This window comes from Pleurodeles waltl, chromosome 3_1 (genome assembly GCF_031143425.1).
Source record: "Pleurodeles waltl isolate 20211129_DDA chromosome 3_1, aPleWal1.hap1.20221129, whole genome shotgun sequence".
Classification (NCBI taxonomy): Eukaryota; Metazoa; Chordata; class Amphibia; order Caudata; family Salamandridae; genus Pleurodeles; species Pleurodeles waltl.
In genome coordinates, this window is record NC_090440.1 from 1993253076 (window position 1) to 1993277597 (window position 24522).

Consider the following 24522-nt stretch of genomic DNA (forward strand, 5'->3'; position numbering starts at 1 on the left):
AGACCAACACCAAAAAACCTCTCTGGTTCACCGACACCCTTAAGGAATCAAAGAAAACCTGCCGCACCCTCGAGAAAGCCTGGTGCAAGGACCACACCGAAGATAACATGACTGCCCTCAAGAACGCTACCCGCTAACACCACCAACTGATCCGCGCCGTCAAAAAAGATTTCTTCACAGACAGACTGGACAAAAACAGCCATAACAGCAGAGAACTCTTCAACATCGTCAAAGAGCTCTCCAACCCTAACGCCAACGCGCCCTCACAAGACCTCTGCAACTCCCTCGCCACCTTCTTCCATCGTAAGATCACCGACCTAGACAACAGCTTCGGACACCAGACCAAGCCAACCACCACAGAACCTACAACCCCAGCCATCACCCTCAACGCCTGGACTCACATCAACACGGAAGAGACCAAAGCCACCATGAACTCCATCCACTCCGGTGCCCCCTCGGACCCCTGCCCACACTTCATCTTCAACAAAGTCGACGACATCATCGCCCCGCACCTCCAGGCCATCATCAACAGCTCGTTTTCGTCTGCTACCTTCCCCGAGAGCTGGAAACACGCTGAAGTCAACGCCCTACTGAAAAAACCTACGGTGGACCCAAGCGACCTGAAGAACTTCCGCCCCATCACGCTCCTCCCATTCCCTGCCAAAGTCATAGAGAAGACCGTCAACAAGCAACTTACCAACTTCCTTGAAGACAACAGCCTACTCGACCCCTCTCAGTCCGGATTCCGAGCCAACCACAGTACAGAAACCGCCCTCATCTCAGTTACAGACGACATCAGAACCCTGATGGACAACGGAGAAACAGTCGCCCTCATCCTCCTTGACCTCTCGGCTGCCTTCGACACCGTCTGTCACCGCACCCTAATAACCCGCCTCCGCTCCACCGGGATCCAAGGACAGGCCCTGGACTGGATCACCTCCTTCCTCTCCAACCGCTCCCAAAGAGTCTACCTCCCAACTTTTCGCTCATACCCCACCGAGATCATCTGCGGCGTCCCACAAGGCTCCTCGCTCAGCCCGACACTCTTCAATGTCTACATGAGCCCCCTCGCCGACATTGTACGCAAACACAGCATCATCATCACCTCCTACGCCGACGACACTCAACTGATACTTTCCCTCACCAAGGATCCCACCAGCGCCAAGACCAACCTGCAAGATGGAATGAAAGATGTCGCAGATTGGATGAAACTCAGCCGTCTGAAACTGAACTCAGACAAAACGGAAGTCCTCATCCTCGGAAACACCCCGACCGCCTGGGACGACTCCTGCTGGCCCACGGCCCTTGGCACCGCACCGACCCCCTCAGACCACGCACGCAACCTCGGCTTCATCTTGGACCCACTTCTCACCATGACCAAATAAGTCAACGCTGTATCATCCTCCTGCTTCCTCACCCTCCGCATGCTCTGAAAGATCTTCCGTTGGATCCCCGCCGACACCAGAAAGACTGTGACCCACGCCCTCGTCACGAGCCGCCTGGACTACAGCAACACCCTATACGCAGGAACCACCGCTAAACTCCAGAAACGTCTGCAACGAATTCAAAACGCCTCCGCCCGCCTCATCCTCAACATACCCAGCAACAGCCACATCTCCGCCCACGTGAGACACCTGCACTGGCTTCCCGTCAACAAAAGGATCACCTTCCGACTCCTCACCCACGCACACAAAGCCCTCCACAACAAGGGACCCGAATACCTCAACCGCCGCCTCAGCTTCTACACACCCACCCGTCCTCTTCGCTCCGCCAACCTCGCTCTCGCCGCCGTCCCTCGCATCCGCCACACCACGGCGGGTGGGAGGTCCTTCTCCTACCTGGCGGCCAAGACATGGAACTCCCTCCCCACCATCCTCAGGACCACCCAGGACCACTCCGCTTTCCGGAGACTACTCAAGACCTGGCTCTTCGAGCAACAGTAATCCCTTCCCCCTAGCGCCTTGAGACCCGCACGGGTGAGTAGCGCGCTTTATAAATATTTATGATTTGATTTGATTTGATTTGATTCTCTGAAACCCTGCCTCTTTTCTGCCCAAGGTGGTGGCACCTCTCCATGTAGGCCAAATCACCACTCTGCTGACTTTCTTTGCTGTTCTTCACCCTTCCAAGGAGGAAGAGAGATTCCACTGCCTTGACGTTAAGAGCACTGTCTTTCCATATTGATTGCACCATGACGTTAAGAGCACTGTCTTTCCATATTGATTGCACCAAAGAACACCTGATAGACAATCAGCTCTTTGTAGGGTTTACTGGAATGAAGAAGTGGAAGGCAGTACAGAAACCGTCCATCTCCAGATGAACTTTACTCTGAATCAAGATCTTCTATGCATTAGATAAGAGGCAACCCCCAGACGACTTTCTGGGTCATTCCACCAGAGCCCACGTTGTCTGCTGTGTTAGCTCATGGAGTTCCGTGCCCTGAACATCTATCAGGCTGCTACATATGCATCCTTGCACATGTTTACCAAAAGCTACTGCCTTGACAGTCAGGTCTGTTGTGACAGGCAATTTGCCCTTTCAGTCCTCCAGGATTTGTTTTGGTTTGAGCCAATTTGCAGGCCCACCTATGGGAAGGAATTGCTTTGGTATCTATTCTAAGGCAAGGAATCCATGGCTAGAATTCTCTATCAAATGAAAAAATTACTTATCCTCAGTAATGCCTTATTGTATTCTTTACCAACTCTCTAATCCCGGCCGTTATGCAAACTAGACTTTCCACCTAAAAAGGTCCTTCTGGGCAGTAGTACCTGCACACTGGTCAAGAAACCTCCTGATGTGGCTTTGTGCTTCTGATGTGGAAATAGTCACAAACTGAAGTCAGCTCACTCGGGTGGCGCCTACATAGGCACCTCGCACGTCACTTCTGGCAGGGACAGTGCCATGCCACCTATCGACATGCAGTGGTACTGCTCAAGATTTTCCTGGTCCAGTCTGATGCATGAGGAATATTCTAAGGCACGGAAAATGCAGCTAGATAGAATCTCTACCAGATAAGGCATTACTGGAAGTAGGTAATTTGTTTGTTTATACCTACTTGATGTTTGTGGGCCAAAAGAGCTTTTACACCTATGGGTGAACCTGGAAAGCTGTAAATGTCTGAAAAGTAGGTCCATTTCTGAATTCAGCTAGAGGTCGCTAGTGTAGAATTCCCAATGAAACTAAACATTGAAATGATAAGAAAATAATTAGACCAAAATAGGTTATAATTTTACCACCTATATGTTTTTTTGCCCTGAAGGCCCATTTACAAAAGTAACTTCCATATGTCAGACTTTTTTTGTTGCACAGCTATATTGTGATTGTTGGTTATCTGAAAACACACAAAACCTAGAACCGTCAACTGAGATGCAGCTTATAGTTATTTTTTGTGCACAGACCACCATGCAAAAATTTATAAGGCAAAATTTAATGAACAAAAAATGAATATGAAAAAAAAAACTATTCATTTTTTTACTGCGCTCAAGAAGCTAAATTTAAGAATATTGATTATTTCAATTTGGAGTTGCCTTATTCTCAAGTAATTCAGAGGGCAGTTATGCAAAATGTATTTTCTCTTCCACACTTATATTTGGAAGCCAAAAATGGATCGAAATTCTGAATATAATAAGATGTTCTACTACCCCATACTTCTCCCAATAAAAATGGTACCCCACTTGTGTGGTTGATCCAATCACCCGTGACAGGAGAGGTCTTCAAATGAACATGAAAATAGCAAGATTTTTCCGTTGACTTTCCGTTTTTCTGGTGCTGTGGGTAGCTGTGCTACTTTGTCCCAGGATCAGATGGCACCCAGGGAATCTTCAAACACACAACAGGTGATGGGAGGAATGCCTGTGAATATTTTAACCACTGGCTTTTGCTCGAGTAGCAGTCCAAAATATATTACTTTTTTGCCAACTATGCACCTCAGATTCAACTCGGCTACATGCAAATCAGTCTTAGTCCTGCTCTTATAGGAACAGTCCAGCATGAACTTCCAAGCCAGGCCCTCTCTTAACGGAAACATAAGCAACCCAATCTCCAGTTTCAGCCTGATGTGGCCTCTTCACTGGAGTGCAGTTTGGTTCTATTGGCACAGTGAGCAAGGTACTTACATCTGTGTATAAGCTTGGCCACTTAATGCGCTACATCAAACATACAAAAGGTGATGCTATGAATGCGTGCAGTTAATCTAACCACTGGCATTAGTTTGGGTAGCATTCCATCCCATTATTCTTTTGCCCACCATGCCACCTGAGATTAGACCCAGCCATATGCAAATCATTTTTGGTCTTGGTCCACTAGGCACAGTCTGAACTGAACTGCTAGTCTAGGTCCTCTCTGAACTGGCACACAGGCAACCAAAGACCAGTTTTAGCCACTTTGGGTCTCTTCAGTCGGGTGCCGGTTGGTTCCAGTGGCACAGTGAGCAAGGGACCCACGTTTGGCGTTACATCAAACATACAAAAGGTGATGGTATCCTTGGACATTACATCAAACACACAAAAGGTTATGCGATTCAACCGATACTTCACTGATGAGGCCTAACTAGACTGAAACTAATCTGGAGTTGCTTGTATTCCCTTCTGGAGGGGTCCTCGTCTAGCAGTTCCAGATGGGCTGGTCCCATAGCAGCTGTAGCTGTACTGATTTGTATAGGGTGAGCCTTTGTCTAGAGTGGCTCAGGGGGCTAAAAATGATGCATTTGGAATTCTACCCCAAATGTTTCCCAATGGTTAGACATTTTGCAAACATTCCACCCATCATCTTTTGAGCGATTGATGTTACGCAGCCAAAACGTGGATCTCTTGCTCACTGTGTTATAGGATCCAAGCTATGCTTTACTGATGAGGCCTAACTAGGCCAAAACGGGTCTGGGGTTGTTTGTGTTTCTTTTTTTGGAGAGGGCCTTGTCTTGAAGCGGATGAACTGTTCCCATAAGGTACCGGGTCAGTACTGATTTGCATAAGGCAGGCCATTGTCTAGATTGGCACAGTAGGAGAAAATTGATGGGTTGTAGTGCTACCCCCAGCAACTGTCAGTGGTTGGACGTTTTGCAAGCATACCTCCCATCACCTTTTGTGTGACCCAGGTAAACTTCCCAACACCAGACATTTCTGAAAACTAGACATCTGAGAGAGTCCAGGCTGGTGTGTTTTCCATGGATCATACCACTTATTCCTACCCAAAATACCCTGCAAGCATAAGACTTTCGCCTAAAATACAGAGGTTCTCATATTTCTGAGACTTAAAGGCCTGAATCTGGGGAGATCCACAAAAGTCCTACCACCTAGCGTTCTCACATTTCTGCAGATAAAAACCATTACTCCACTTGTGTGGGTGGGTTTGTCACTTGCAACAGAAAAGGTTCCATAATGCAGTATGGAAACATTTAAAATTCACTCATTTAGGGGTGTGGACTGCTGCAGTGTGTGAGCCCAGGATCCTCCCATATCTGGGGAAACTTTTAGAGCCAGACCGGGATTGAACCCCACTACGTTTTATTACCCTGAAATCATTGCAAACAGCAAAACTTTGGCTAAAATCACAGATTTTCATCACATTTCTGTGAGGGGAAATTTCCAGTATCTGCAGGGATTGAAAAAAGTCAAATCAATCAGCATTCCCACTCTTCTCCCAAGGTACCCCTCTTGTTGCCTTCAACGGGAACTAGTCAAAACTTGCACTTTGTGAAGCTAGTGAGATGTCAATGAGATCTTCACATGGTTAAAGTTTTGTCTGTTACTATGATGTGCGATAGTTCTACTCTCACATAGGGGGCAACGTTTCAGTTGGTAGAAATGTGCAGAGGGGTAAGACTTTGGTCTGAGTTTTCTGCTGCTTAAGTATGTGAGAAATAGTGTTTTCTGACCCATATGTAGATGTTTGCAGTGCTTCTGGGAGAAACATGCAGAGACCCACACAAGCCAAACCACCCTGGATTCACCAGGGTCTTGGCACTGGGTGCTGACTGACTCCAGGCCCAAATGTTGCAGCCATCCCCCATGAAAAGCAAGAGGAAATTGGGTGTTTTAGGTGTGTATTTAGGTTTTCAAGTATTCTGGGTAATTAAAGTTGCTGCAGTTCGCACACGCTACATTATCTTCAATTCTCCTGGGTCTATAGGCTCTAGAAATGCCCAGCATGGGTAAGGTGCCCTAGTTGGCAAGTAACCCAAAGCCTGAATCCTGCAGTGACTCCCCTTGGCAAGTGAGAGGATATTTAGATTTGTTTGGGTGTAGCCTTGACCAGCAGTGTTAAACTTCCAGTTCGTCTCCACCCCCATCCACTGACCCCACCTCCCCCGCCACTCCCCCCAGGGGTAGGGCCTGATGCCAAAATGATCCAGCACCCTAAACCATTCTTTTTCTCACTATTTTCCACCATGATAGTATGGCGGACAGATTGGGACATTTATTCCCTTGTACCCACCCCAGAGGGGGTAAAAAAAACACTATGCCATCAGGGAAAAGATGAGAACAAGAATGGAGTGCAGGGTTGCCCCCACCCTGGCATTGGACTGCAGGACCTAGTACCAAGTAACGTTTCTGCCTGCTTAGGTGCAAGATTGGAGGGTTCTCCTCTTGTCTTCCTGCTCAGGGGCCAGAAACTGCAATAAACCCTTGGGATTGGTGTCACAAAAAGGAATGGCATGGGGAGTCGACCTGTCTTTGTAACATGTCCTACCCCTGGGGACCAGATGGTCATTTGGCCACCTTTGAGAGGCAGAACGGTGGTGATACAGGCCTCTGTGCTGTCCTGTATGTCAAAACCATGCCAAAATTAATCTTATTTTCCACTCACTTGCCGTGGGAATGGTTGCAGTATTCAGGCTCAACGGGCATACTGTCTGTTTGTGCCACAACGCACCCTTAATTAAGTGTGCCTTGTGCATTCAGAGCAGTGTGGCTGAATACAAAAGAAATGCTTTCCTTAATGCACGTGCAAACTCTGACAGTTCGCACCGAGTTCAGATCATTAGAGGAACCCAGGATTGAAGCCTGAAACATCGTCTCTGTCTTTTAATTGCGGTGGGCCAGCCTCTATGTGAAGGGGAGGATGTCTGTGGATTCCCTGGGATCCACGTGCCCTCCTCCTAAGGGATGTAACAGGGGCCACAGTGACTGCAAAGACTTTTTTTTTGCCTCTGCCCCCCACGCTTGTAATATGGCACAGGCACAAAGGAAAAGTGTCCCTTCGTGTACTTGGAACCACCGCCCCATGTTGTGGGACATTCTGCAATACCAAGTGCTTGGGGAATCGAGGAGCAGGTGTAAATGTCTGGTGCACATACAAGAACATTTCTGTTCTATGACCCCTGGTTTCTAGTGCACTTTCTATCCACCTGAGAATGGAAATCCCCCAATTTGCTCTACAGTGGGCTTTCTGCTCCTGAAGGAGGTTAGATCTCTTAATCTATCCCCTGGAGGGGCAAGAATGACTCTTAGGGCTTTAAGTTGGAGGTGTGGCCCAATGTTGGCACTGGGCACCCAACCAAATTCTTTTAAACAAAATATAAAAATCTCTGATGACTCGGATAGGTCAGGAAATTGTAGCCTCTAAGGTCGTCTCTCTCGTCAAGAAGGCTTGGCACCTGGTCAGGCCCTGCAATGGTGGAAAATTGAAATTTTTTGTAACTTCTTTCCTGGGATCAAAGGTATCCAAATTAGCAGGGAAAGCTGCTTGGACTGCAGACCACAGGTTCAATGTTGGAAAAAAAAGTTTTTCCCCACTTTCAGAGAGGCCCACCGCCAAACATCAAGTCATAATTAGTCTTTCTGAATTTCATCCAGGCAGTTACAGATCTGTATGTTCTTTCATACTTTTCTAGATCCAGAAAAGAATCTCCTTAACAGGCTGGCTTCTCTCAGTCAGGACTTGGACATTCTTCTGTTTGTGAATTTGCTAAATGTTAGCTTCCATAGTCCTAAGAGTTGATTTTCAGGTCAGAAGATTCAGGATGAAGTTTGGGACAGTTTCTATCTCCTCAGCCCCTCATCATGGAGAAGGAATTGTTCAATCAGGTATGCCTTTATCTTGTCCAGGCAACAATCTTGAGAGGGTTGTGAAACAGTTTTTAAAGGTTCAGCATATCTGTGATTGCAGAAATTCCTTAAGTGAATATAGCCATCTTTTTTTTTTTGCCACATTATCTACCCATATTTTCCATGCACTATGAATCATTCCCTGTTTATCAACACTGTCTCGCTGCTAAAACAAGTCCACAGTACTTTGTTCTGCAGTTTTCCAACATCTCTCTCACTTTCCCACCCCTCCTCTCCTTTTCCCTCCCTCTCCTCTCTTTTATCTCTCGCTCTCAACTCCTCCTCTATAAGCCCACTCAGTCTGGCCCCCAGACGATCAAAGAAAATACTCTGTTTAAATTTGACCTTCAGGTAGACTGCATAACTTTGTGCGCACATTACAACTGACTTAAAAAAAAACAAAGAGCATTTGCCTGTTTCAGAAAATAGTACATGTGTGGGGTTGGGAGCTGTTTAGCAGGGCCCAGCAGCTAAATGGACTGAATGCAAAGTATCCAAAATATAAAAGGCCAAATGAAATCCAGAGACAAGTAGCAAAAAGATAGACTTCCTGGAGTAACCTTTGTGCTAAGTGATAATGATATCAGTCTGTCTAGGATAAAAACATTAAGTGAAATGTTTATATGTGAAATATTTAAACTAAACGCTAAAAGCAATATTTTCTATCCCAGAAGATGAAAAAGATAGGAAAAAGTACATGATGGCCCAAAGGGCGCATGGCCAGAGCGAGGTCCCAGCAAGATGCGTCCTTGCTAACCTCTTGATGTTTGACTCCACCCCATAATGAATGATAATTAATTAATGATAATGAATGGCAACTCATTTAGCAGAGGGGCTAGGTAACCAACTGCCCATGGTGCTAAGAAGATGATGCGCTAGTGAGAGCAGGTCTGGAAGCGCTGTGGGCTGACAGGGCACAGACTGGGTGCAGCGCCAGGCCTTGCTTGCAAAATAGCACTGAGTCCGAGGTGAGCGAGTCTCAGAGAGGGAGTGGCAGGAGTTAGGTGGTGCAAGTGTGACCCGAGAAGCTGAGGGCATTGTTATGTTGGAAGCCGCGCCTCGTACCTTAGGCCCCAGCGGGAGAGGGAGGTCTGCGCAGGCTCATACAGAGAGGCAGGAGACTCTGAATGCCGTCTAGTGTGGAGACTGCCCGTGCACAGCCTTGCCTGTTTATATTAGCGCGGTCTCCTGGTTGCAGTTCAAACCACTACATGCCGTGGGCGCCGGGGCGTATGTGAGATCAGCCTTGCACATCCCGAAACCATTATTGCCAGATTGGGCTCTTTCCTGCACAAATGGGTGATGTTTTTCCCATTTGTGTGGGGGCAAAACCCAATTGCCAGTGCCTCATTTTTTTTACATTTATTAGCCCGTTTTGCGAAAATTGTAAGCTGGTGCGGCGCAGCCAGTGGCCAGCCTCAGATGTGCACTCAAGACAGTAGCCCTAGCCACACCAACACAGCCACACATGCCCACGTCACCCTCACCCTCACTCTCCTGGCCTCACACATTCCACCCCCCCCCCCCCACGTGAGAATATAATGTGTGACAACACTACTTAATGACTGGCTGTCAGCCTGCCGTGTGATGCATACATTGTCAGAGAGGCCCAGCTTGTGTGGCTGACGGTGGGCAGGGCAGAGCTACCCCTGCTGACTGACTGGGCATGAGGGCGATTGCGAAGCGTGCGCGCAGCAGTGATGAGACACAGTGTGGAATCTGGATACAATACATAAGGCCTGATTACATCTTTGGCGGAGGGGGTTAATCCATCCCAAATATGACGGCTATCCTGCCCGCCGTATTACGAGTCCATTATATCCTATGGAACTCGTAATAAGGTGGGCGGGATATCCGTCACATTTGGGACGGATTAACCCCCTCTGCCAAAGCTGTAATCAGGCCCATAATCTACACACACGTGAAGCTAGCAGCACATGTGTGAACTGCAAGCTTACCCGCTGTGATGTAACGACAATATCTTGCACCGTAAGTTGGTGAAGCGTCCATCCCTGCGTGGCCGTGGTGTTAGGGCAGAGGGCCGTCAATCCAGTAGCACAGAAAAGCGCTACCAGTTGACAGCCCTGCCAAAAATCATTAGTCTGCCCCCGGGGCGCTGTTTAAAAACTGCGATGGTGCGCGCATGGGCCTCCTTTTGCGCGATGGAGTGGTGGCAGACACAGACTTGTGGTGGCCAGACTGAGAGTGGGGCCTGGGGTCGAGTCTTCAAACCTCTTTTCAGCTTGGCACTGTCTGTGGTGATGTGTGTGAGTAGTGAGTACCTCTTCTCACTCACGACTCACTCAGCTCACTCACTGCTAGACGACTCCCCTCCCTCTTGTGTGGGCGCCGCGGCCCCAGCCCAGGCCCCAGATCCATGTGCGCCACCAAGGGCCAAGTCCAACAACCTGCTGCCCTGGGCCCCTGGCCCCTGGCTGACAGACGGAAGTAAGGTAAGTGGTGCTGCGCTGTGGCTGCCTGCAATTGTTTGTAATTAAATGAAGGGAATGATCATCGTCCCTGGGCAGCCCTGTCAAGTGCCATGCCATCGGTTAGATTCATGCATTTTTGCTCAATCCCCCGCATCACCATTCACCGCAAGTATATTATTGCGATGCAATGAGCTGAGCCCATAACTAACTTGATTCTTTGCCTTGCCTGCGTCACTCATGGCTGTGATCGCACTTGTAGTTGTCGAAGTGGGCAGGATCAGAAGGGCACGATTTGCCTCTACTTTTTTAATTTAGAAAAAAACGTTTCCCTACTTCTTATTAAAAGACAACCATCCCGGGATGACTCTGCGTAAATGCTTCAGCTTAAGCTTCATTCAGGGAGTCTTTTGTGCTGTGAGTCCAAGGGAAGGGGCGGCAGATTATCAATAAAACGGGCCTTCTTGCCAAGGTGCCTCTGGCCTAAATAAATGCAAATGCGCACAGCTGGTTAATCTGCAAATGTAAAGAGGGCTTGGGAGCAGGTACTGGTTTAATTGATCGAATCATGTGAAGCTTTGTGATGACAGATTATTTTTCTTTGGCTGGTAATGCAAGGGGGTTACCACCTGAGCTGTGCAGTGTGTGCTTTTCAGGGCAGTTAAATAAAAATAAATCATTACCTACAGTCTGGGTATTACTAAAACCTATATTCCGGAAGCACCATTTTATGTGAAACCTTTTTGCACATTTGGTAGCAGTCTGTTTTATAATGCCTGTAGTGCAAGTTTAACTTAATGACTTACATTTTCTCAGTGCTTCCTGTCACAGGCTGGTCCCTCCTAGCACTAACAACACACAAGACACAATTCTCCATTGCACCAACCAAGATTTCATTTACACACAGACCTCTCAGTGCATTAACTAATGGAGGTTACATAATATACAACAGTGCACTTATTAATGATTAACTTAACTCACGGCTTAAATGAAAAAATAAATTAAAAAAGTTATTATGTATGTAGCTACCTGAAGGAAAATGTTTTGGTTTTCTTAACCACATGTTTAACCCTCACCCCCACACTCTTTGACCTCACCCCTGTTGCACTTCGACCGCTAAGTGCCCAGTCTCCAAACAAAAGAAAATGAAGTAGCTGCTACAGGCTCTAATGTGAGAAGTTGTGTCAAAGAAGGACTGCTGTGCACATGATCAAAGACTTATGTGTCACACCAAGCCCAGATTTACTACTTGTTCCAATTTGCTGCTCATCATAAGAAGTGAGTGACCATTTTTCCATGTTTATATTTCCATTTTTAGTGGGCAATGCAATGAATAATTCAGGTACTGTGAGTTCCACACATTTGCTTAAAATAGAAATTCCATTCATGCTTCAAAATGTTTGCTTCAGCCTAGGATTGCATTATTCGAAGTGTTAAAATTGTAGGCTACTTTTTGGGCTCATTTTGGGCCTACTTTGGGCTGGTAGTTCAGCAGCTTTGGGCTTTAGAAGACTTTTAAAATCTGGCAACACTGCCTGAAACATTATAGGCATATTGAGGTGCTCTGAGCATCCCAATGAACTTGTGGGCCTTGCCCTTGACTGGGGCTATCGTATCACTGTGGCGATTGTGCTGATTGGGAGGGCAGCTATACTGCACAGACACATGGCGGCACCTGAGATAGGCATTGGAGTTGGAGTGGAGTCACCTTTGCTTCAGAGGTCACCAAGGCATGTCCCCCTGAGTGTGGGGAGTGCTACCCAATTGGCCATATTAAACGCAGAAGGAGGGCAGTCCCCATGTCAACAAAGGCACAAGGGGCTTCACGTTGCTGAGGTGGTCTCAGGGGATCCTGGGAGCTCGTGCCCAGACCTTAATGGACAGGAGACAGAGCTGCAAAACGCCTATGTCGGCTTATATAAACAGCCACTTTTTCGAGCCCACACATGCAGGTGACCCAGTGGCTTAGGACCAAAAAAAATAGTGACCAGGAATCCTGGCAGATGTGTAAGAGCCTCACCATTGTCATGCACAGTTAAGGAGTGCCTGCATGCATTCCACAGCCGTTTTGGGGGACAGGCTGGTCGTACAGTTAGTGTACAGACCTTAGTAAACCTGTAGCAGAAAGGAGCTAGGAGAGTGGCTGGGCACAGTCTCTACCTTACAGCCTGCACATGGACCTCAGGAATACTGCCCATGGCAGAGGGAGGGGCATGTCAGATTTTGTTACCCTCATGGGACCCGGGGGCTAACTGGATGGTGGCCAGTCCACATGCAGGCAAAAAACATCCTGAGAGGGAGCTGATCTGCTAGTGTCCTTGCTGAGTCCCTCAACTGAGGGAAATTCAGCCTCTTGCTGAATCCCCCAACTGAGGGGGGCATTTGGCCCAATGTCTCTCACAAACTTGGCCTTGTCACGCAACAAATAACCAAAGATGTGGTTCATTAAAAACTTCTGTCATGCAGAAATGGGACTCTCAGATAACCTTCATGCATCCTGCAACAGCTGAAACTGAGACCCCTCTAACTGCATCCAGTACCAGTCATGTATCGTCCGAAGAGACATGCAACTTTTAATAATTCAGTTCAGAGTTGTTCTCTCTCCGGCGAGTTATATCAAAATCATTGACAGACTTAAAACTAAATTTGCAAACAGCAGAGACCAGACTTGATCAAGTGGAGACCAGGATGGCTGTGCAGGCTGATGAACAGGATGTGGCGGGGGAAGGAATTTCAGCTCTGAGTTGGTTAAAAAGCTTGAAGATACAGAACATTGTTCCAGAAGGATCAATATGAGAATCAAACGAATTAACTCAGATAACTAACTTGGACCCAGAGAACTATGTACAAGACATCTTCTGCCACATATTTGCTGAGGACCAAGATTTCGCTATTGATCTTGACGGAACTTGCAGTCTTCTCACCATATCAGATCCACCAAAAATGATCTCCAAACATGAGGAGTCCACCACTTCAAGATAAAAGAAAAAAATAATGAGTATGGCAAGATCAATGAACTCAATACAGTTATGAAGAAACAAGCTACAAATCTACCACGATCTTTCCATTTGTACCTTTCTGCAAAGAAAAGGGTTCATGTCACTGGACACTTTCGGAATAAGTCCATATCATATCAATAGGGTTATCTGGTGTTCCTTCTGTTCACAATCAGTGGAAAGGAGCATGTATCCTGAGGCCCCTGAAGGAACCCAGTACGCCATAGGTTAGCACCACCAGAGGGCCTAGTGATGGAAACTGACAGACCAGTGTCACTTCTGGCACAGGCTAGAGAAATGTGAAGACCAGTAAATAAAAGAGAAAGCATTGACGGAGGACAGCGGGCAAAAGGATAAGCCATTCAACTGAGGATTGGATGGAGTGCTGACCACTACTGATTACCTACCAAAGTGATTGCTTTGAATCCTGTGATAAATGCTGACCTGTAGGCCTTAAATAGGATTTAGGGTTCCCTGGCAACTCCCCATGGAAGGTGAGAAGGGGGACAATCCCCTACTAATTGCATCCATGAACTCAGAAGCAGCAAAACGGTGCTAATCTGCCCCGCTGGCCCAGACAGGTGTTAATTCCCCTTATTGATATAATTTATAGCTGGATGAGATTGACATCAGATTAAACATCTAGTCAGCAGACTTTCTCCTACAGTTAATCTTGCATAAATTAATATGTTTTGAATTATTCCTAGTCACCTGGCTATATTTTCACTACCTATATTCGTCGCTGCATTTCCATCATGATGGGCAAGCATGGTAGACTGCTGGTACACACGTTCTCTTCCTGGATGGATCTGCTGTGGAGTTGGAGACTGTTTTGGAAGAAACAGTCCCTCCTTCGTGGCAGAAAACTAAGTATCAGGTGAACATTGTACCACAGTCGGTTCGACGGACTCACTAATATATTTGAGGGCTGTCCACTAAACATCTAAAAAGAATCTAATCTTTTGGGTGTTCCTGTGAAAAACAAAACAGGTCTTGCACACAGGATGTTACCAATCGTTCAAGTGCAGCTCGCACCCTATGGTTAAAACATATTAAGAGTGGATTCTTGAAGCTGTTTCTACGTGCCTCGCAATAAACAGAAAAGAGTGAATGATCTTCTTAAAGAAAGGATCTGCGGTGAAAACTGAATATAGCCACCCCTGTCCTTCTAGCACACCCTTCCTCAGAAAGATGGTATTTGTTTGGGTCTGTCAGGGTTTACCCACAGTACGAGGACCGATCATGTCCTCACAGCATGGGTTACGCATGCTTATAGACACACAATATAACATATTTAAAAATAAGTCTGAAATTCTTTGGAAAAAAACACAGTTAACATTAAGTTCTTGTTAGAAAGCAAAACCTAAAAACCTATGAAATTCGGGAGTAAACATTCTTTAAACTAACCTCAACTTGTGACCTGTCATGCACTGTGTATAACCTCACATATTACATCACTAGAATATATATTTACTGTCATCACTAATGACATCATCCATGACACCACTGCTGACATATTTAATTTTTCTAAAAATGTAAATGATGAACATTGATAATTACATTTTATGTAATATGTGTAAAATCCATTTTTCAACTAGGCTGTTTGGATCTTCTGTTTTTGACAATGTACAAGTTATAAATAATGAATATAATTTTATAGGTTAACCACTTAATTGTGGTGGACAAACTGTGTCCACTGCAGTACATTCACAGTGTCCTGGACTTCAGTGGTTTGTCTAATGGAGTGCATATTTTCATTTTAAAGAACAGTCGAAAAGCAAGGGAAGAGCTTCCCTCACGTCCAAGGTTTTTTGTTTTGTTTTGTTTATTGTGACATGCAGCATGCACTGCGAGCTCATGTAACAGTAAACAAAAGTAAAAGCAGATGGAGACAGCCATTCAACACACTTTTTCACTTTGATTGGTGCGCAAGTGGCATAATTCTGGCCTCCAAACCCTGGGGTAAGCACCATAGGCAGTGGAGCATTGCTTAGCGGTCGACCCCACCCACTAGACACGAGAGAGGGATGAAGGCGGCCCTCCTGTGCCCCTCTCGTAACTGTCTTTCTGCCCACTGGATGCAAGGGATATTTAAAAAAGAAAGAAAGAAATGGGGTGGAGCAAGCACAACCTGACATCAGCCTGCACCGCCACCCCTTGCGGGAGGCAAAGAGGGGTTAATCCCAGTTTCCTCTCGCTTGCCATGGTGATGGCCACACTATTCGGGTTCTGGGTCAACCGACAATCAGGGAGCCTAATGTGAGAATGGCCCAGATCAGTGACCGTGTGAAGAGCATTTGCTATCATATGGTCACAGTTTCCATCCGCTCCTCTATAGGCCAAGCCACATAAATAAGGTACTGCTTTTATCAGGAGAAGTTTGGAAAAGCTGGGTGGTAGACATTTTGTAGCTCACCACCGATTTTGAAATTTGCCCTCAAAGAAATATGCTGAAAATATGTGTTTTTAGCCAAAGTTGAAGGTTTGCAGAGCATTCTGGGTAAGAAATCGTAGTTGTATTCATAAAAGTCAAACCACCCTGGACTCACCTGAGTGTTTGTTTTTCAGTAATGTCTAGTTTGGTAGGTTTACCTGGGTGCTGGCCAGGCCTGGGCCCAAATACCACAGCTACCTGCATCTCCAAAATAGGTCAGTTTTCATTTGATGTTTGTGTCTGATAGGGTGAACTTGGATGCAAAGACGGGTGGACTAGGATTTTTGTTAAAAAAAATATAATCAGAAGGGCAATTAAGGACTACTTATGAATTTGCCTGAAAGGAAAGCAGGAGGATATCCCCAGTATCCCGTAGATTAGACTTGATGTCAAGATATACCGTCTCTTCAGTATTGGACACATTTCAAAGCATTTAACACCAGAAGATGTTGGGCCAAAGGATCAATCCCCACTACATGTGCATCCTGGTTTCCACAGTAAACTAATTAATATTTTCTGGTAGTAGGCCAGATACATTTACTCCACAGTAACTGTAACAATACACCAAAGCCAAATATCTTGTGTGCCACCATTCTTGTAAATTATGTAACGTAATTCATACTGTCTCGTGACACTCCTATGCCTGATTGATGGGCAACACACTGCAATAATATAAGTAAGCCTATTCTATAGACAAGACCACCAACCCTCTGTTAGGCTACTCTGAACGACACTTGATATTGATGACCTGCTTCATGTTTGGCAAGCAAAGAAGTTGGATGCTAAGATATAGCATATTAATCATCTGCTCATAACACGCACTCACATATTGACTTCTAGCTTGCCTCAGTTCTACCATGGATCACTGATGTAATATATCTGCCACGTACACTGTCTGACCTCAGCTCTGCAAAACTTCTCCTAGATAAACCCAAACTGCAGAGATGCACCTTTACATGGCGTTTTCCCCCAAGAGCCTTCTGGAACTCGGCATTTCATCTAGAACTTTGAAAAGCCATTATAGAATTCTTTTACAGCGCTCAGTCTCCCAACTTTTCATGGTCTGGGAAACGTTTACAGGCTTTATTAGAGGCTACACCTAAGTAAACAATATGACATACTATAGTCACTCAAGACACAACTGGAAAGGCCTAGAGACGACACTGAAAGACCTCAAGAGTAAATATTGAAAGGATCAAAATCCTAAACGCATAGAGATATAGAGAGGGCGAGCACCCAAGGAGAACTCTAGCATGGCTGACAAAACATACCTACATGCATACCATGGTGCACACCTTATTAACTGGCTCTAGGAGCATCACAACCGGAGCAAAAATATTCCACATGCATTTCATTCACACTTCTCCGATCTTTACGTCTGCACAAAAAAAGCTTCCTTTATGTCCCGAGTTTGTCTATAATTAACATAATAGACATAGAACAATATCTGGGTGGCTTGGCACTGGCCTGGATCGAATGTGAAATGCTCTGTCAGAACCAATTAGCATGTAGAAGATTATTACTGAAATAGAAGGCATGCCAGGTGTAAATGCCACAGGTTCTGACCGACTTACATCAGAGTTATACAAAGCAATATTAGCACCACAGCTGGCAGGCGTTTACCAAGAGTCAATTTAGGCATGCTGCCCACCAGTACTAGAAAGGCAGTACTATCCGTTGTACCAAAACCGGGAAAAGATGAAAGGGACTGTAAATCCTGTCTTCCTTTGTCCTTTCTGAATATTCAATAGCCAACAGATTAAACACACTCTGGATTTACAGCAGATAGGGCAACATCCAAAGATCTTAGCATCTCATTTATGTGATCCACCAGATTAAACCAAAGTTGGATGCTACCTCACTCTTTCTAGATGCAGACCGTGCATTTAATTTATTACTATGCTCTTTCTTATTTGTGGTATTACATATGATAGGCATGAGGAACAATATATTGAATCTGATCGTCTGCTATACAATAAACCTATTGCCTGGGTCTGTGTTAAGGGCTTTGATTCTGACCCATTTTCGATCCAGGTAGGTACCAGGCAGGGCTGACCACTTTCCTTTTTGCTCTGTCTGCTGAAACTTTGCAGCATGGCTGAGGGTGGAACAATCCCTCATACGGATAATATTCTCTCTGAAGTGCATGCTGTTATCATTGTATGCAAATGACATTGTGACTTTATGGTTTTTGTAAAAGATCCTATGATTAAGCCAGTGATGTGCTTCTCCTCAAGGAGGTGGTCTGTTACGGTGGTTAATCAGCAATACATATCAGTTGGGGGAAATCATGATAATACCACCAAAAAGATAATTATGGAATAGCTGCTCAAATTGGGTGGGAGACCAGTTAAATAGCTGTGGATAATGGTATCAGTAGGAAGTGTTAATCCACAGTAAACATAGTCCCACTGAGGCCAAGCTCTCTGACCAAGTAGGCAGATGGACATAGCTTCCGTTGTCCTTGGCTGGATGAGTCCTTCTTATCAAAATGATCGTCCTCCCTAAACTTTTATGCTTATTCAACAACACCCCCACCCCTCTTAATAAACACTTCTTTTGCCATCTTACAATCACTGCTCATAAAGTTAACATGGGGGAAGAAATATCCTAGATTGAAAAGGGACCATATCACCTTAGCATACGAAAAGGGTGGCTTTGCAGTACCAGATTTAAAGAGCTGTTACCAAGCTTCACAATCCCACTATACTACCTGCTGGTTTACTCACAAAAGCAAAGCCCTACATCTACAAATTGAATGTGAACAGGTCAAATTAGGTGACATGCATACTCGAGTCCCAAGTGTTCTAACTAAAGCCATACAGTTAATACAAACAGAGAAGAGCACATGCTGGTCGATCTGGACTGTGGCCAAAAAGACGGCCCTAGACTACATATACTCGTCAAAGCCAAAATTGGCCCACAATCCTGCCATTACACCCAAACCTGCTGGAAACACACTGGTCGACCGGCTGTTTAAAGAGAGGAAATTCCTATCCCTCAAACAATTTAAAGAAGAGATACCTTGGACATTGTTGCATACAACAGTACACAACATGTGGTGTCTGCTCTCCAGCCAGCATTTCCTGCACTGCCCCCAGGTAGTCTCTCAAAAGCACCGCACTGGGCAAGTGGGAGTGTGACTTGGGCGAACGGCTGGATGACGCTGTCTGAACATACTGTTGCACATTGACCAAGCCAATTTCCACAAATTGCATACACAAATGTCTTCACTTCAAATTCCTAAACAAGATATATTGCACCTAAAACTCTTACATCCTATAGATCGTGGAACTCCAAAGTACTGCTCTACTGACCCAGTTGGTTTCTTCTACCAGGCGTGGGAATGCCCATCAGTGAGATCGTACTGGATAGAAATTGCTTGGACTATAGGCCTGATCATTGAACACATCAGACTGCTCTCCGAGTCTTATGCTGCTGCGATACATCACCTGTTCCCAAAACCAGAAGGTTGAAAAGGTAGCTGGACTCCGCTGAGCTGTGATGATATGGAGTTTTCTTTCCACCATTTTCTGCCTAATTCACACAGCAGGCTCATAGACCCGGATTTTACAATATGTATGCCCGCAAAAAGCATTACTGTTAATCTCGCCTAAAGTAATGTTATGTAACATAGATTGAAGTGTATCTTGTGTATTTTGTTGTTTATTCTACAATAAAATGTATAAAAATCCCATTCTGTGGAAATGAGGGTGATGAATGATACAACAAAGGGATCGATAATAGGGGTAGCACTCTAGAATACATATTGCACATGATAGATGGGGTATTCAGTTTATGAGTTGCATTTATTGACTTTATTGTTGTTCTTTCCTACCATTACATTAAATTACTGTTTGCAATAGACTTACATAATACTGGGCTCATAGCCAGTAATCTTTCCTTTGCTGTATTTATTTAAAGGACCTGCCGCCTTACCTTTGCAAGTTGGACGTCACCTTTGAAAAAGGTAATTCAGTAGGGGTTTTGATCTTTGGATGCATGTGCTGTTGATGAATTACTGCACTGCGATGTGCTGTTAGTGTTCCCAGAGGTTTGTCATCAAATGAGCTGCATGTCTCTTGGCCGTATAATAACTCAAAAGACACGCTAAACACATTATAACATAACAGTCGAAGATGGGGTTGGAATAGTAACAAAGGTTTGCAATGTCTGGTGTGCTATTGCAGAATGGGAAATGGGCAGGTACAATAGGCTTAGCAGCCCCTCTACATAATCAGTGTGTGTATTAACAAATGCGTCTGCAAATTTAAGTTCATTTATTAAAAGAGCATATGACTGCATCGAGTTGCAGTTGGTTGGACTGTGCACAAACAGAAGAGCAGCCACAAGTGTAACTCGAATAACTAAGAAATACCCCTCAAGTCCTCTGTCTGGAAACCAGAGGTCTCCTGAGATTTTTGCTGTGAATTAATGATGGTCAGGGGAATGTGGATTACATTTTGTTGTTTAGCAAACCTGCCTTGCTATCTGTAGGTGGAAAGAGAACCTTGACTCTTTGAGTATAAATATTTAACCCAAGTAAACATACTTGAGCCTCTTGAGGCTCACATTATGTGAGAATCACATAATCTCCATAAGGATGTTGAGGCAAGTAAGAAGCAGCACCAGATAAAATACACATATACTACAGTGGGATTTAAGGAGAGTGACAAAATGTAAGTTTTGACGAAGGAAGACCTTATCAAATTAATTATTTCAACTTTAGTGAGTGTCTCAGAAATGCTTCCTGAGACCGGAACATTATTTTTGTTTTAGGGGTCATGTTAGGTTAGAATCGTGTTTGAACGAACCGGTTGAAAATTTCATTTTTTTATCATCGTTGAATGGATCACATTTTCTAATATTTCCTTTCTTAAGTCATGAAGATCCTGTTAGTAGCTGTACACAATTTCATAGGAATGTATGTGTGATGCTTAAGCACAGATGTGTCAAAAATATGAGTTCTGAACAGTAATGCAAGCATTGAAAACAGTTATCTTACGTAGTGGCTGCATGCCATGATTCATTACTTAAAGATTTGGAAGGAAAACATTTAATTTCTTTGCTAAATTAAGGCTCTCGTTATGAGCGGTCCGATATCTTGGCCATTATCATGGTGGTCCTAGTAATTACGGGGATAGTGTGGATAAATTGACACGCTGACATTTTGGAAAATCATATGTGGCAATTCAATTTACTGTACAGATTACAGCACGCTTAGCTCCATAATTTCACCCTGAGACATTGCGAGCTTGCAGTTTGTGAAATATCTAGGTTAAATACCACAGTGCTGTGGTGTAATCACTAAACCTGTGATTCCACTGAGGCTGGTAACTCCTGTTATCAGCACCATTCGATTTATTGCGCCACTAGTAATACAAATCTAGATGTTAATTTATTTATAATAATTGACCCAGACCTTAATCAAACCGTACAGTCTGTAGCAAACGTGTGTCTTGGTGGCAGTCTGGCATTGTGATAGACTTTATTCTAGTATCGTCCTTGTTGCCAGCTCTTTCACATCCTTACTTTCAGGGGTCCTCCTTCACGTGGATAGAAGAAAGGAAGAACTTGTGTCCTGCATTATAGAATCTTCATTGATACCCCAGGGCACTTTATATCAATATGTATATTCACATATGAATAGAAAGGGTGAAGAGATGAAATTGTCTAGAGCCCCCTTTAATAGCCTATTACAGGTAGGTTTTATGAATTTTATACTGTGTGTAGTACCAAAACGCACATTTTCAACAACACTGCAGCACCTATAACAAAAGCTACTGCCTGTGAAGAATGCTGCAGCCTGATAGGCTTATATTATACATTGTTACAAAAGCATCATATTCCTTTAAGGCTCTAGTAGCTTCCCCTATATATAATGCCTTTTGCCTGTAGTTCCCTTACCGAGTCATTTCCTTTTTTCGGCTCGTGTGATTGGGACCCTGGAACACTGGTTTTGTTCATACCTGTTTGTCTTGAAAATTCCTTTTAGAATTCAATCTATTTGTCCTACACTCAGCATTTATGTCATTTAGCAGGTGAGTACAGTTCTTTTTTGCCTTTTGCAAAAGCTGTTTAGTCAGAATGCTGTCCTTATTTGTGAAGTGTCCTTTTTGTTTAAGGAGAAATAGCTGCCACTGATCCACACATGCTATTTGTGCTTACCATCTCGAAGGAATGGATGAAGGAATGAGAATTTTGTGAAGAAATGTCAAGGAGGATCCTCAAAGATCATGGGGGCATAAGGCTTCATTGGAAACTGGAGGATCTGAAGTAGAAAGAGACAAATGTGGCTGAAAAAGCCCTCTTTTGCTTACCTGCAATGGTGCCTACATCACATTCGCACTCACTCAGAGGGAGATTTAAGGCGAGAAGGTCAGAAAAAGGGGTAGAAAGATAACATTATCAGCATTCCCATTAACATTGTTGCTGCCCACTTTCAAAGACCTCAGTATTTAGCATCAACCTCCAACATGTTCTCCATCAAGAACCAGCTCAGCGTTGAAACGTGGCCATTGTCATTGAATCATTAAGTATTCACCGGCGAACATTCCGTTTCAGGGTGGCGTTTTTTTGTGTATAAAAAAAAAAAATTACTTTATTTAATTGCGTTTTCAAAGTTATATGACTCATAACAAGAGGCAACACTGATGCATCAGATAGAATGCGTAAAGAGCAAGTTATAAAAACTACATCAAACATTAAAACCGGATGAATAGCCACATCACTTCCATCAGCGATGTTACATACAATACATTTCAGACAAGCGTAAACAAGCATGGGGCGAATATCCTAATAATGCATGCCACCATCAGCATCGAGAATCAAAGGCATGAGAAAAGATAGCTAGAGAAGAGGGAGAGAGAAACGAGCAGAGAGGAGAAGTGAAGATGAAGTCCTCGCATCTATCATCACTAATCCGGACAAGTCGAGCGTGCTCTCAGCAGAACAAAAGGAGAGAGAAGGGAGGGAAAGGAGGAGGGGGACTCTAAACACCAGTTGCCTTCCCATCCCTCTGCTTCTCACATGCAAGGAAGGTCCGCAGAGGGAACCACACATCCCTGGGTCGGGAATTGGGTGACATCACTCCCAATATATCGTTAACTGCTCCTGGCAGTACGCAGCATCCCGCAACCAATCCTAGCGGCGAGGCACCTGCCCTCTATCCCAGCACATCGCCCCACTGCGCTTCGCCAACACCAGAAGTAACCCCACTAATCTCCTGTTCTCAGAGAGAATCTCTCTTGCGTAACCCAGCAGGAGAAGTTTAGGGGACCTCGGCAGCTGAAGTCCAACCATTTCCTCCAGCGCACTCGACGCCTCTGTCGAGAATCCCCACAGCACCTCACAACCCCACACCAGTCCCTTTCGGGTGCCAGAACCGCATTAAATGTCTCTGCCTGTAATAGTCCTATGGATTCACTACCTGTGCGGCAGGTTGGCCAACTTTCATGACCTACAGTTGAAGCCTGCATGAAGAGTTTATCAAATCCCTTGCGGGCTAAAAAGGGGCATTTGGTGCCTAAAAGGTGAGTTTCCTGGTTCATCAGGATCTCCGGGGAGAGTTGGTGGGCATTACCCAGGACCACAGCTCGCTTTATGCAATCTAGCATTCCATTAATGTTCCACGAGAGAACTAGAAATGTCATGTCTTGTGTGCAGATGGAGAAAGCGTGAGCAGGGAGTGGAGGTACCTGAGTCCTCTTTTCCCATGAAGGAACATTCGGATTGGACGCTGGTACAGTGTATCCTTTGGTAACCTAGCGGGATTGAAGTGATGTAATAAGGCAGAGGTGCGCCGCGTTTTGTCAGCACTGTCTAATAGTCAAGTACTTTGTGCAAACCTGAAACAGAAAACAGAACAAAACATTGCCCCTTCCCCCCCAACAACCCCTGCCATACTTTCACCCCAGAAGCATCTGTTGCCCAGAAAGCTAAAACCAAACCCCATTACAACTGAGTAAACAGGAGTGGAGTGGTGGACCCCTCCATGGTTTAGGATCTGAGTCAGCCATTTACATCGGAGACTAAGGCCTTCATTACAACCCTGGCGGTCCAATGACTGCTAGGGTCACGGCGGCAGACCGAGCACCACATGACGACCACAGCAGTAGCGCTGCAGTTGGACCGACAGATTACGACTTAACGTTGGTCTGGCAATCCTAATCCTCCAGGGCAGCACTGCAAGCAACGCTGCCCTGGGGATTATGACTCCCTTCTCTGCCAGTGGTTTCATAGTGGTAGTACTGCCATGAAATGGCTGTCAGAGATTGGTTTCAGGGGGCCCAAGGGGGGGCCTATGCACTACCCATGCACTTGGCATGGGCAGTGCAGGGGCTCCCCCTGACCAGCACAGTCACAATGTTCACTGTCTCCTTTTTAGACAGTGAACATTGCGACAGGTGGTGGTGCACCCTACTCACTACATCATTGCCGCTGGCAGTAGAGCCAGAGACAATCCTGTAGGCTGATTCCTGCTGGGCCAGCGGGCGGAAACTCTATTTCCGCCCGCTGACCGAGCAGGAAACTCGTAATGGGGCCATCAGGGAGGCGGCTGCACTGGTGGCAGCCTACCCGTCGGGACTTCTGCAGACAGCCTTTTCTGTCCGCTGAAG

At 45.3% G+C, this 24522-nt stretch overlaps 1 protein-coding gene across 1 annotated transcript in view; it reads left to right on the top strand.

Annotated features, from left to right (window-relative positions):
- GDPD1 (glycerophosphodiester phosphodiesterase domain containing 1) overlaps positions 1-24522 on the top strand; it is a 243155-nt gene that overhangs the window by 120517 nt on the left and 98116 nt on the right. The window contains exon 4 of the mRNA XM_069226416.1: positions 19829-19874. Within this exon, the coding sequence (XP_069082517.1) occupies positions 19829-19874 (46 nt within the window). The remainder of the gene's footprint in view (positions 1-19828; positions 19875-24522) is intronic.